General features: G+C 40.4%; 1 protein-coding gene across 1 annotated transcript in view; it reads right to left on the bottom strand.

Annotated features, from left to right (window-relative positions):
• Positions 1-1771: 1771 nt before the first annotated feature.
• Positions 1772-15327, bottom strand: part of smyd3 (SET and MYND domain containing 3) — a 65852-nt gene continuing 52296 nt past the window's right edge. Inside the window, exons 7-12 of the mRNA XM_022744424.1 lie at positions 12111-12213; positions 11398-11508; positions 9385-9472; positions 8397-8571; positions 2100-2208; positions 1772-1979 (exon numbers count right to left, since the gene is read on the bottom strand). Coding sequence (XP_022600145.1) covers positions 1863-1979; positions 2100-2208; positions 8397-8571; positions 9385-9472; positions 11398-11508; positions 12111-12213 — 703 coding nt within the window. The 3' untranslated portion in view covers positions 1772-1862. The remainder of the gene's footprint in view (positions 1980-2099; positions 2209-8396; positions 8572-9384; positions 9473-11397; positions 11509-12110; positions 12214-15327) is intronic.

Genomic DNA, 15327 nt, shown 5'->3' with positions numbered 1-15327 from the left:
CACATGCTTCTTCATGACGTCACCAAACACCGTCTGTTGTTATTGTTTTGTTTGAGAGAACCATAGCGGTAGAAAATTCTGTAATGCGCATTTAATGATTACAAATACTTTAAAACACCATTACAGATGTTAAATAACGTTAGTGAGTTAGTGAGGCTGCCATTCAACTGGGGAGTGAGGTTCCACTCCTGTGTCTTCAATTTTAGTGGTGGCGTTACATTTAGATTACAGACTGAGTTTCAGTAAAGGCACAGTAAGAATAGAGAGGAGATATGTGAAGATAAAGAGGGGGAGAGAGAGGTGGTAGAAGGGTGAGAGTTAAGAGATAGTAGAGGTGAAGTGGTAGTACAGAGGGAGAAACACAAAGAGAGGGAGTGTCTCCAGAATGAAAGTGAAAATTGAAAATGGGGGAGAGTAAATTGCAGGAGGGTGAGTGAAAGAGAGAGACGAAACACCCACGAATAGTGAATTTAATTTGAAAGCCTTTTAGGAATGAGAGAGAGACAGAAAACAGGGGAGAGAGACAGTGAGTGACAGAGAGGGAGAGAGGTAGACGGTTATGGTTAAGTGATAGTAAATCTAATTTGATGGCCGTTATGAGGTGAGAGGAGAGTGAGAGACAGAAAGCAACAGAAGCAATGAAGTGAGTAATGGAGGTAGACACATCAGTGTTGTACAGCAGGACAAACTGTTCAGTCCACTACATTATTTTCATTACTGCACGTCTTCATTCAGCGTTCACATGAATCTCATTCAATCTCCTCAAGATACAGTAAGCCTAAACTCTTTCACGTACTGGGAAAACAAATCTGAAGAATTTACTGTTGCTGCCATAACATCTGTAATTCTGTAATTAACAAAAACTTTTTATGATGAAATAACACTGAACAGCTGACTAAACCAAGATGGATGAAGGATTTGGGTTTTTTAACATCTCAGTACTGAGAGGGAAAAAGGTGTTGGAAAAGCAAAACCTTATTATTTGTAACCTTAAAGCAACACAATATCACTCTAATCCATCCCCTCTGAGAGGAAGTGCTGTCATCAGTTTGCAAATGGTAGAATTTTGGGATTAACATAGTAAGCGTGTGTGTGTGTGTGAGAGAGAGAGGGAGAGAGAGAGAGAGAGAGAGAGAGAGAGAGAGAAACCCATAAGCACATTCCATCCCAGACACACTCTGGGCTTAATTTGGAGGTCACACACTGACTGAGGAACACACAAAAACAGAGATTAACATGGGAAGTGTGTGTGATGGATATGTATAGAGGAAAGATGGATGTTTTGAAAACCTGACTTTTCTAAAACAACACACACACACACACACACACACACACACACACAATGGCCATGAGATCATTCATCATGATGGAATGTACAGATTACACACAGGAGACAGGGGCGTACAAACTCCCTCTCTGTCTCTCTGTCACACAAACAGAAAGAGAGAGGGGGGTAGAGAGAGAGAGAGAGAGAGAGAGAGAGAGAGAGAGAGAGAGAGAGAGAGAGAAAGAGAGAGAGAGAGAGAGAGAGAGAGAGAGACTGGAGAAACTAAGTTAAACAGAGAATAACAGGCTACAAAAGAATCAAAACTGCAAGCATCATGGCCTCAATGTCAATGTGTCCACGCAAGTTATGTACAGACTTATAATACTTTATGTTGTTGGATATGATTTTGCCCAGTAGCTATTAATTATTAATATAAAACTGCATCAAGTCACAGCTAAGGAATGTTAATTTTTATTCATTTCACTTTATCAGAAATGATGCTGATGAAGTTAATGAAAACACTCATTAGGATGGAAAATAAAATCTGTACATTGAGTTACATGAAAAGGAGTCAAGTAGCAATTGTATCAGTGTATTAGTGTCTGCTGGATGACTGTTGACCCATCTCAGCGCGACATTCTTCCATCTTCATCAACAAATCAGTGGTCAAGGGGTGATCATCACCGTGAGTGAGCTTCATGATTTGACAGGCCTGGGAAAGTAGAAATAACATAATGCACTTTCAGAGTGTCTCAGCTGTTGTCCCTGCCTCGGCTAAAACAACATGATAAGAACGATGAATGAAACTCTGTCAGCATTTCATCCCTCACACCTGTTTGAATGTGTCCAAAGCGTCCTCAATGTGCTCCAGGTAATGTTGCAGCTTTCCAACTCTCATCAGTTGGACTCCATGGACCGGATGGGGATCAGGGAAGTACTGTCTTTAGAAAGAAGAGAGAGAAGAGAAACTGCTTCACCCAAACCTTTCCACAGATCTGTTATTGTTGTACTCCCATTATGTTGTTGTTCTTCTGGTATCCTGTGTAATGTTGTTGTAATTCTACTTCCCTTCCCTTTTAGCTAAAAAATACTAAACAGAGAATTATAAATCATACACTAGTGTTCAGAATGACTTCATAACGTGATTAGTCTGTAATGCATAATCTATCCTTAAATCTATTTACTCTGTGTCACCTATCCAGGTCCGGGTCATGAGGTGTTGGCCGGTGAAATAAGGTAGTCTAGACATATCCTTAACTTTCCTCCTGGAACATTCGTCATGACCGACTGCCAAACACGTAGAAACGTCTCTCCCTCTGGTTATACACAGCTGGATGGCTCATATCAAAAACCCTGCCACCCCACAACAAACCCTGAGGGACACGATCAAAAGCCACAAAATCTGTGGTTCAACAATCATCCTCAATCTCCCATCTAGCACCTTGATATGAGCTTTCCCAAGGAAGCTGAGCAGTGTGATGCCCTGATAGCTGGAGCAAAATCTCTATTTGAAAAATGGGAACCAGCACAGGCACTGTCCTTGAACTCAACACAACATGAAAATGAGAAGACGACTTTTTGAAATGAACCTGGATTGGCAGTTAGAATTTTATTTTGTGCAGCTTCATAAGAAAATGATCGGACTGAACGGTTTGAAACCATGCAAACTATCCTTACTCAGTAAAACAGACTAGCAAACTGTTATCTCTTTACATGCGGCCAAAAATAAAACCATTTAAATCACATCAAATTACATGATGAAGTTTGATCACTTTCACTTGTGCACACTGGAAGTAGCAACACAGAGAAATATGCACTTAACCGTTTGCCTAAATTTGTCAGTTCGCTTTGTGTCACCCTGAGGCAATCCACTGACACTCGCAGCACAGACCTGGGACAACACGATGACTCAGTGGACAAGACTAATCTGCTTTGCCACTCAGTGTCTGTATGCAAGTGTGATGCATACACAAGTAGGAGTGGGTGAGAAAGAGAAAATTGTCTCCACAGCAGCAAGAAAAAAAGGATAACAGTGTTTGCATTATATGTGTCTGTCTGAATATACTTGCTTGTGTTGCTGCATGTTTGTGTGTTAGAGTTTCCACTTCTCTATATCTGGTACTGCAGCTCTTTCATTCAGCTCTTTTCGTCTCCAGTGTCATTTCTTTAACAGAAAACTCATAGAAGGGTCACACAATGGAAAACATTTCTATCTTTAATTCATGAAGCCAGTTTGAAATTTGTTCAATTAAGATGCCAGTAATTATATGAAAACTGAATTTGTATCCATTTGTATGCACACATTCTCTCTCTCTCTCTCTCTCTCTCTCGCGCGCGCACACACACACACACACACACACACACACACACACACACACACACACACACACACGCACACACACACACACACAAAGAACTGGGACATTCCTGGTCCTATAAAGATGAATACACATCAGGGACTCTTAGGAAGCAGCTTTGTTGTCGGTAAACATTGGAGTTTTCAAAACACACATTTACCCAACTCTGCTTGTCGTTTATCCTCTTTTCTTCTCCCTCTCCATTAATCTGAGCTTCCTTTTCCCATTTCACATCTCCTTTGCTCTGCTCCTACCTGTTTATATTTGTGTGTTTTGCCCCGCTAACTGCAGGGATTAACGCGGGTGATATCGGTCGGCCGTCTCTTCTCTGCCGCTCTCGATTCAATTCCTCTTCTTACCTCTGTTGCCCTTTTAAACCTTCCCTCTATTTCCTGTTCTCTCTTGATTACACGCACTATTATTTTTTTTTGCTAATTTTATGTAACTGCTGTAAAATGGCATTAAAATGCTCTCTGACAAAGCAGAAACCCTTCTCCATTTCCATTCTCCCACTCCATTTAAATAGCCCAGTCTCCCTCTCTCTCTCTCCCTCTCTCTCCAACACAAAGAGCTGTAAGTAAACACAGACTCATGAATACACACATGAATGCCAGCATTGATGTACGAGCGTGCATGCACACAAAGATAAGGTCAATCTGAATCCACTTCACCCTCTATAATCTGGTGTATTTGCCAGATTTCACTTCTCTCCAGAGTAAACAGACCACAAGAGGGTTCAATATGCTCTCAATTCAATCAACTGTAAATAGAAACTGCTTTGCATCTGCTATTAACGGAAAATTCATTTTAATTATTTCTTCATGGACTGAAAACAGTAACTTCCTTAGGCTAAAAGTTTTTCACTCTTTAATTTGGGAGGGGAATGGGAAGGAAAGGAAAATCTGTTTTCTGAATCCAGTGAAATCAAAGTTAATTAACTTGTAGTGGCCACAACCAGAGTAATTTAAAACTCTAGAGCTTTTTTGATAATTTTCCAGCAGTTTGCACTCACAGTGCTAATAGCCCATTTGTTCATACCTTCGAGCCTAACTAAACTACTAACTGACAAGCCTACCAATTACAGAGGTGGTCCCTGATTCTGTGGTTAAAATTGAATCATTAAATAGGAAGTTCAAAGACTAAACCAACAACATTAGTCCTCCATGAATAATAACAAGTTACAATATTGATTTAATTACAAAGCCAGTGATTCAAGCAGCCATGACATGCAAACACACTCACATCAAGACCAAACTCCAATTATATTTCCTCTTTGCATATAGAACCACGCAGCAATTAAAATAATTTCATTAACTTGCTGTCTCCTGAATTCTCCCCTCCTTCCTTCCCGGGAGAGTAAATTGAAGAGAAATACAGTCTTGCTCTATGCAGCTAGTTAGAAAGCCATCGCCTTCAGCTATGAGGATGAGAGGGGGCAAGAAGGAGAAATTAATAGTTGTGGAAAAGTGTAGCATTTCCAGGCAAATGCTGTGGAACTAATGAGGCTCTTGTTTGAAACAAAAGACCCACAGTCTGCTATTTGTGAGAGGGAAACATGGATTATTTTGTTAAGTAGAAAACCGACGAAGGAGAACAAAATCATGAAGGAAACGTTAGCAGTGAGTACTCCCCTAAATTGTATTTTGTTTTCTGTCCAGTGCAACAGTAATTTCATATTTATCTTGTAACCTCTTGGCAGGTCCTGATGCACAGGTTTGGAGACCACCGATTTATACGCCTATCCTTTTATAAGCCTCTCCTTAATACAATATGAAAATGTAGACTCTGAAATCCAAACATTAGCACTGACTACAGCTGACACCCCAGGGGAGTTCTGCATTTCAGCGCATGAATTACGAACAAATTGGTATGCTTTTGGTTGCATTATGGGAAGAGCAGGATCCAGCATTTTGGCAAAAGTTTAGCCATAATGAAGTTAGCATTTCTCTGTAACATCTTTTTTGATCTCTTTTTTAAATGCCTATCTTGTGAGACACCCGACAAGACAAAAAACACAATATTAAATCACTGCAGTACTTTCATTTGTTTTGTCAGTGATTTCCCAGAGTGGCTGTCATCTTCACCAGAGAATGGTAACAACAGTGCTGTATTTATGCCACAGGTTTGGGCCACCGACCATGAACCGTGGTGTCCCAGGTTCATTTCTGGTCAGGGGCCTTCAATCACTGAAGCAGTGATGAAAAAGTTTTAACTGTTGCTCTCTATTAGTGCGGTGCTGCAGAAATCCTTGGGATCTTCAGAAATCTAGAAGAATATTTACTTCCTTTGTGCAAATGCACAATACACTTGTTGATACACATCTACATTTTCACAAATACATGAATGCATTCATGTAATCATGCATGTGTGTGTATGCCTGTGTGAGCATGTCAGTAGCAGTAAAATATGTGCAGCACAGAGACATTCAATAAGCCGTCGTGCATTATTTGTACACTGACGCAGAGAAAAACCCTCACTATACATCAGAAACTGAATAGTAAAAGCAGAAAAAAAGGCCTGCATAGAGAGAGAAAGAAGAAAGGAATACAGAATGAGGGGAAGGACAGGGGGAAAGAGAGAGACAGAGAACTCCTGCAGCTATCTTTCTTCTCTGCCATCTGAAGAGCCCAAAGGAAGATAGGAGATGAATATGGAAGATCCTCCTCCCACTCTCTCACTTATTTCTCCTGAACGGTTTCTCTCTCATATTGTATTTCTCCTTGCCAGGATAACACTCCTGTGCATTCCTCTCATCCTCTTTTTGACCATTTTCCTCATTTTATAATTCACTTTTCTGTTTTACTATTCTATACAACTTTCTTTCTTCACTCTAATGTTACTTCCTTCATTTTTTCCCACTTGTCTTCCCTCCTCTATTCTTGCCAGGTTGTCGGTCGTCCTTCACCCCACACTCCTCTGCCCCTCCTTCATTTTTCTTTTATCTCCTGCTCACTTCCACTCTCACCTAAACCCTCTCTGCTCCCTCCGTAAAACCGCCCACAACCATCCCTCACTTTGGTTTCGCCTCTGCTTCCTCAAGACACATTTTTCTCAGTTTCTTTCAAATGACACTGAACTCTCCATCCCCTTCTTCTCATCACCATCTCTCTCTTTCTGCTTCTCTGTGTCTAGTTATTTATTGATAGGCTGTGCTGCTGTTTCCCTCCTGTGGATATGTTGTTGTCAGAGTGAGAACAAGGCTGTGCCACTGGAGCTCTGCCCCTCACAAAAGATCAATTAGTCTCTCTCTCTCTCTCCCTAACACACACACACACACACACACACACGCACAGGCACAAAAGTAAAATGCGCTGCAGGAGGAGGAGGAGGTTGGGGTGTGTGGGGATTGGACAACCTAAACCAGAAAAAGAAGAGAAAAATGTTGATGCAATTTAGTGTAATCTGACATGCAGGTTTAGAGACTCTGGACCTTTTGAAACTCCATCTGTTTTTTTTAGTTCATTCATTAAAAGATCTTGTATGGTTCAAGTCTACATGTCTACTCATTACATGTGCTCTTATAGTCTTCCTTTCATCTACTCCTGTTCCCACGTAATTTTACTTCTTTCACTGTTTTGCTGCTTCTACCAACACTGAGTGCTCCTCTTCTCTGTCTTTATACGTCTGTTTTCTTCATTACATCACCACTTTACTCACTTTACTTCTCTTTTGATTTCTCCTCTGTACTCTTTTGTTCCTTTCCTCTTTGTGCTTTTAAAAACAATATATTTTAGGTGCTAACTAATTGATGCAAAACAGATAATGATAGGAGGCTAGCCCTGCTATTACATTGCATCCAGAGATTTGAAGACATTTAATTGGGTAGCTGGGCTAAAGAATAACGCACAATTTAAGATTATCTTTTCCAAACACACGTTATATTTTGTAAAATTAGTATGGGGGGTTTTCTTATGCAATAGGATTTCATAAACATACAATATTAAACATACAACTTGAAGCCTATCCACATAATCCTCCATAATCTGATCAATTAATATGTAATGATGTGAATATCTGTAAACAACACAAGTGTTGTCAAATTAGTTCATGTTTTTCTCCTGTTTGTTTTATTTACTTAAACCCTGAAATTTTTCTTTCAGTCTTTTCCCGTCTATCGTATCGTCTTTACACTAACTTTCTAAAACTAGTCCAGATGAGCTTTACTTCACCTACACAGGGATAACACAAGCAGATCCATGTCTCCTTTCCAGGTCAAAGAAGTCAAATGTATTTGATTGGGAAATCTTCTCAGAGTCTTTCTACGCTCAGTGACTGCTTTTATCGCTCACTCTCCACTTCAAACTCTGAAACAAGCAAAGCATCCATTGTATGTTATCAACAGATTACTATGATATACCAAGGAACCCTTGCTTCTGCCCACATCTCCTGAATCTCTGCAAGTAATCTGTCTGAGACTCATAAAATACCATCTGGAAGACTTATGATGACTATGAAGCGTCATGACTTTACTACTTCAAAGTTATTTGAAGTAATAATCCACATAGACAGTTACGCAGATCTACCTTAAGTAAGGGAGTTGCACTTCAGATGCACTCTGGATGAATTACTCTCATCCTCTCCCTTACATCCTTGTCCATACTAGAATCAGGAAGGTGTCTCAGTCCAATATATATCTAGATTTAAAAGGCAGAGGCACCCATACAGGGGTGAAACATACTGGTTTTACACACAACACACACACTGTCTGTCTCTGTCTCTCTGTCTCTCTCTGTCTGTCTGTCTCTCTGTCTCTCTCTGTCTCTCTCTCTCACCTGTATCCTGGAAGTGTCTGCTCCCCATATCTCAAAGCTTCCTCCCAGTGTCCCAGGTGGATGGAGGCATCTAAAGCCATGTCTGTCATTCTGAGCTTGTAGAGATTTTCATCAGGCACGTCACCACCAACGGTTGACAATAAATGACTACAGCTCTGGAGAAGTGCTTGCCAATCTGGAGGGTCACTTAAGGAAGAGCAACATTTATACTGGTGCAAATAAAACCTGCACATTCATAAGTGCATAAGGAAAATCAGCTTTGTATAACATGTGCTGAAATCTTTCTGCATGAGGACTCAAAGCTGTGATGATTGGGTTTAGATACATAATCATTTAATGTCTGTCACTTTCAGTCTGTTGAATTACAGTCGATAAGGGTCAGATTTACCTACATGAAAGCACAGGACATCTTTGAACTGCACCTCGCTTCAAATTTATTGAGGGTCTGATTCACTGAATTAGATCCAAGTATCAACTGCCAGCCACTGTCAGAGCTAACCTCTGAGTAGCAACATTAATACATTGAGACAAATCTACTTTTGCACATTAAGCTGTAATTTAAGACTATAATGAGTGAACTCCTAAAATCTGGCCTGGAGGTGGAGTATCACTCAAACATACCTCTCACACTTTTCCATTTATAATTTTGTGCTTTTGCATGATTGTACTTTGCTGGTAACTTGATTTATATATACCAACAAACTTAGGCCACTCGTTGACTCAAGCATTTGTGTGTTTGGGGTGCCATATCAAATACAACAGTTCTTATTATTTCAAAGCTGTCTATTAGGATAAAAGCATGGTGGTCATCAAGAGATGAATCTCTGAAATGTTTAACGTTTCAATGAGTCACAACAGAGTGCTTATGAAATGTTGTAAGCGGAGAGGCCTCGACTTATTTAATCACCATCCCACAGTACAGAAGATGATGGATGATGACAATGCTTTGTGTCCATTGGATGTAGTGGATCTTGGATGTAAAGGATACCCGAATCGGCCTTTTGTCCTTCCAGTCTGGGTAGAGCCTCCTTCAACAGGCGCCATGTTGCTTCTTCACCAGACAGCATGAGTCCATCCTGGGCAGAAAGTACACACTGATGTCTAAAACAAACACTCTCATGTACATACTTGACCTGTACACAGGCTTACACAGCACCAGTCTGAGGAGTAAACAAAGTGAGCATTGTGTGTATGTGTGTATGCATCTGTGTGACAGATCAACACACACACACACGCACGCACACGCACGCACGCGCGCACACATACACACACACACACACACACACACACACACACCTATGTCAACACCTTATATATGAGTTGTCAAGTCAAGAAGCAAAGTTTAGAAAGTTTAATTTAGAAACTCAATAATACTTAAACCAGACTTAATCTAAATGTAAGTTTAAGATGTTTACATGTCTGAATAAGATTTTTTAAAATAACACTAAAAAATTTTCTTGTTTCATCTTAACACACACAAAACAGCATGCATATGCACAGTGGGGAAAAAAGCAATAACACACAAACACCATCTCCCAGGTTTGATGTCAACAATCATTTGTCGCCATGACAACTTTGGGTCACAGCCCAGCAGCCTGCCATCATCATCTGAAGATTAAAGAGAGAGAGGGAGAATGACAGAAAGTGTCTTTGTGTGTCTGTGCATGTGTTTTATGCAGAACAAAGGTGGGTTGTGTTGTGGTAGAGTAAGACCCAAGTGCCATATGCAGCATATGGAGAACAAAGCTAGAGGTGGAAATGAAGGCAGAGAAAAAAAAAAAGAGAGAAGAAGAAGAGAAAGAAATGAAAACATATAAATTGAAAACAAGACAGTGAGACAGTGGAACTGAAAGATGGAATGCATGAAGATGGATGGAAAAGAAAACTGCAGCTGAAAGTGGGATGATTTTTCTCATTTTTCAGTAAGCGGTCAGAGAAGGTGGCGGGGGTGGGGTGAAGAGGTGGAGCGTGACAGAGTGACAAGGAGGAAGAGGACGACAGCAGGAGATAAGACAGAATGTGAGAGTGAAGGAGGAGAAGGAGGAAAGGACAGGAAAGTGTACACTGTAACACGTTACGCACAGATACACTGTTTAAGTCAACAGTGGCATGGCAGAGGTGTGTGTGTGTTTGAGAGAGAGAGAGAGAGACAGAGACAGACAGCGAGAGAAAGATAGAGTGCATGCAAGTGTGTGTATTTGAATTCCAAAAGTTTCAAGCAAGAACAATTTTTGCAAAGTTAAAATAATAAGAAATTTGGGTTAGGTCTGGTTCAGGGAAGAACACAGTGCAAATTTCTCATCCTGATGAAAATATAAGGGGGTGTGTTAGTCATCATGAGAATGAGGCAGTGATATGTGGATTACTCCTCTAAATGGATTTAAACCACTTTACTGGGAGTTTTTCATATTGCAACATACCAGTGACACACATTGCTATAGTAAGACACATCACTGTGTCAGTTCTATTGTTTTATTACTGACAAGCACTCTCTGGACAAATAGGTCATCTCTGTACATGTTCATGCTAGAGTAACAAAAACAAATTAACAGTGTTTCATGGCAATATTTGCACAATGAAAGTCACACATGTATCCCACTGCAGCCTGAAGAGATCCACAGCAGGGAAACAGGAATACTGATGGGGATGCTCCTATAAGAAACTGATGTAAATCATTTAATCAGGCTAATGCCTTGCTTCATTCTTTTAATTACTTTTAAGGCCAGACTTGGGCTGGCCCCTCCTTCTATTTTTGAACCCCTTATAAGCCACTACGCAGTCTGAGATCCTCTGGTAGTTCACTGTTGGCCATTCCAAGGTCTAGGTTTAAAAACCAAAGGAGACAGGGCCTTTGACGTCAGGGCCCCTAAACTTTGGAATAAGCTACGAGAGGGTTTCGGACTTGCAGAGTCAGCTGCCTGTTTTACCTCGTTACATGCATGTAAACATAGCTAGTGAATTAGTTTTAGTTTTGTGAATGAAAAACAATCATGTGTCTTACTTTGTCTTGAGAGTCGCATCGCTGACAGTGGCAGGTGAAATGGTACTGGTCCTCCAGCTGTCTCTGTCGATCTTCAGTCAGGGATAACGTCTCGATGTAACTTATAGTGAGCTGGACGCAGAGAGAAAACTGTCATTCAATTACATTTTATTTTGCATCTTTGATATGTGTTGCTGTGTTGGCTTTATTACAGATCATGGTTATCCTCAGCTGAGTGCAGACAAATAAGATATTTGGAACTGAAGTTGTGTAAACTGAGTGCAGAGAAAAGAGGTACTGTGTGCGTCTTGGTCCAGATGGCGTGGATGCATCTCATTACATATAGTCAGGAGGGATGATGAAGTATGGAAAACTGGAGAGAACACTGCCAAGTTAGGATGTGTCATGTTTGTGTTGCAGTGATATTTCACTCGGATCCACAGTCTTTAATAAAATTATGTTCATTAGACATCCATCAACATTTATTATAACTTGTGCAATAATATTCAGCCCATGCAGTGATGGAATCTAATATGGTTTCAGATTATGTATCATTAAACAGCCTTAGGCAGTGGCCCCTCCATCAATAACAACAGTGAATAAAAACATTCAATAAATATTGTGAATAAAAAAGCAGCAAAGGCCACATCACAGTCAATAAAAACAGTTACACTCCATGTTGTTAATGTTGTGAAGATGAAGCGTGAGGTTTTTTTTTTTTTTCTTGTTCATACCTCCTCTTCAGGGTTGATATCTCGAACAGCTCTGAGCTGCAGTTTTGTTCCCTCAAACACCATCACACAGTTTGGCCTGCAGTCATGGTTTAATAGAGATAGACTAGGAGAAAGCAAACAAGATGATGAGGGGCAGGAGGGAGAGAGAGCACCAGAGGGTGGGAGGAGGAGTAGTGATGGGAAAAGAGAAATAGAGGGGAAGACATAGAGGAGTGAGGAGGAGGAGGAGGAGAAGAAGATGAATGAAGCAAAGTCAAGAAGGTGGAGAGACAGAGAGGGAATGGATGAGACAGAGAGAGAGATGGAAAGATAAATCAGGAGGAGGGAAAAGAAAAAGGAGGAAATGGTAAACAGAGAAATGAGGAGTGGGAGGAGAAGAAGGATGGAGAGAAATTTATCTGTGATTAAAATGTTCAACTTTCTAATAAATCCTACAAATTCTTCCTGGAAAATCAGCACATGTGTGCGTCCCTTCAAACCACACTGACTGGCAGCTCTTTCACTGAAGAAAAACAAAACAAAACACATCATCACTTCTCATCTTCTGTATCATAGTACGTCTGCAGCATGCTAAATGAGTAGAGAAGACAGACAGCACATGATGAAGGCTGAGACAAATTTTTATCTTGTCTGTGTTTGGAAAATAAAAGAAGAGCCTCATCCTGCTGAGCCACTGACTGCCTCATCTCCAACTGTTTTGGGATTTTTCAAATTACAGAGACCGGTGTTGACTCAAATTGTTATTTGTGCTAACATATTCGATATTCATGAGGAAAACACATGAGTGACACATCTCCCTCAAGATTACCATACACCTATCAGCTAATGTAGTGTGACACCTGAGGGACTTGGTACCCTGTATCCCAAGCACTGTTAGGTGGTTAAATATCATCTGGCAATGTAACTAGCCAAAATGTCAAACCTGCATATGTATGTTAAGACTGAGAGCTCAAATAAACCACACACTCAGGCAAAAAGTTACACAGACACAAACACCGGTAATTCCCTGCACAGTGTGACAAAATGAGTACTCTGCCTCTGTCATAACAAATGTCACTCTCCATTTCTGTCTTTCTTTCAGCCTCACTCCCTCACACTCACACACACACACACACACACACACACACACACACACACACACACACACACACACACACACACACAAATCAGGAAACAATGGGTACTCGACTTCTGTCCCAACAAAGGCTTTTGACTCATTTCCCATATTTGTAACTGATATGGATGTATACTTTTGCTATGGTATAATTGTTGTTTTATATGTGGCCTAATCTTACTGCAGAGCTTTAAAAAGAGCTTTAAAAACTAAAATCATGTTACTATTCTGAATAGTGCCAATTTGCAGTCTGTACATTATGTGCATCTTTCACGTTAAGACGTAAACGTGCTTGCTGATGTTGTGATATTTTTATTGCATTTTAAGACCTCCCTGACCCGTGAAAAGACATTTACTGTCACTCTACACATGGCTGAGAAAAAATACTGAAGAGGTTTGTCTGTTTTTACAACCTGCTCCATTAATGGTGGTGCTCTTATCTATCATATTCATAGAGCAACACAACGGGTGGAAGAGATAAAACTGTGTGCATTGTTTGTGTGTGTGTGTGTGTGTGTGTGTGTGTGTGTGTGTGTGTGTGTGTGTGTGCTCAGCCTTTGTAAAACCATCAGTAACCCCCTGGCTTTGTTCTACAATGGAGAAGTTGCAGGCTGAATATCAACTAGAAATCAAGCCCTCCAAACAATGTTTTTATCTGATGGTGAGCAGCTCATTAGCATACTAATTAGATTAATTAACTAAACCACATCTCACATTAACAATATCTGATCACACAACTGAGACTAACTGTTGCTGTGAGTGTACAGACAGTACAGGACTATTGTGCTTAAATTTAATTGATATTTAATGAGAGAAAAGGTTCAGTACGTTCTTGTCTTTCTCATTGTCGTTTGCATCTTTATTTCTCAGTTAGGGATTCTCGGGCTGTCTTACACATCAATGTGAAAACACCCAGAGTGATACTGTAGTAAAGCAGCAGCACTAGACCTGAACGTTGCGCAAATTTTTTCCATGACTTACAGAAATTACTTAAAGCCAAATCACCTGGTTATAGAAATATATAAAAAGATACACTTAATTTCACCATTTCTATGTTCTGGGAGAACAAATGCGAGCGACTCCTCATTCATTTTCCCACATTATTCTCTCAGGGACTCATCCTGTCTTTAAATGTTGATGGATTCACAGGTTTAAATTTTATTTCTCTAATTAAAAGAAGAGCATAAGGATGTTCGTGTTTAAATGTGGTTGACCCGCATGGTTGTTATTATTCATGTCTCCTAATTAGAGCTTTTCTCAGCACAGTGTGGGTGTCTGAATATGTCCACTTTTGTCATGGTGAAAAATGATCAAATTGTCTCCAGTAGAGCCGAGACTAGAAACACTACTTTACCTAAAACAGACAGATGCTCTCACAGAATAGCACCTTCGACTGGTGTGTAACCCATAAACATCTCTCTGGTCTTTGTGTCATATTGTCAACTAATCTGTTCTTCCTGTTTTCATTTCAGTGTATTTGTGTGAGGATTTAGCTGCAGTTGGGTTTAGGTAACACTGAGGTGATATGAAGCACATGGTTGGAGTAGATTATAACAAGTGAATAAATGTGTGTGTTATCAATCAAGCTGTGAATCGTTTCACTCCTGATAAAGAGCTCAGAGGACAGGATTTTACATCATACTTTCAATAGGCCAATTAGCAGTGAATGAGAGGCAGACAGAGACAGGCACGGAGAAGGATGAGCTTAGCGGACAGGAGAGTGAGAAAGTCAGCAAATAAGAAAAAGAGTTTTTGACATACAGCAGAGAGAGAAAAATGAACAGACTGATGGGGTGAACAGAGGTGTAGCCTTGCCAGAATAATCCCCCTCTTTTCAGCAAACCCATGGTTGCTAAGCAACCTAAAATATGAATAGGCAGGGGACCATCCTGCGAATGGGCCCCATCATTTATGGATGAGTTACGACACAAATCGCACTCACACACTGACATAGACACACATGGTTTTGCTGGGCTCTGGTAAAGCCACTGTGACCATCTGACATCTCAGCACCAGCCAGATAAACTGGCTGGGATACTTGCAGTGTGTGTCTGTGTGTGTGTGTGTGTGTGTGTGTGTGAGAGTGTGTGTGTGTGTGTGTGT

The sequence above is a fragment of the Seriola dumerili genome, unplaced genomic scaffold (genome assembly GCF_002260705.1).
Source record: "Seriola dumerili isolate Sdu_G_001 unplaced genomic scaffold, Sdu_1.0 BDQW01000003.1, whole genome shotgun sequence".
NCBI lineage: Eukaryota > Metazoa > Chordata > Actinopteri > Carangiformes > Carangidae > Seriola > Seriola dumerili.
This window is presented reverse-complemented; position numbering and strand designations above follow the sequence as displayed.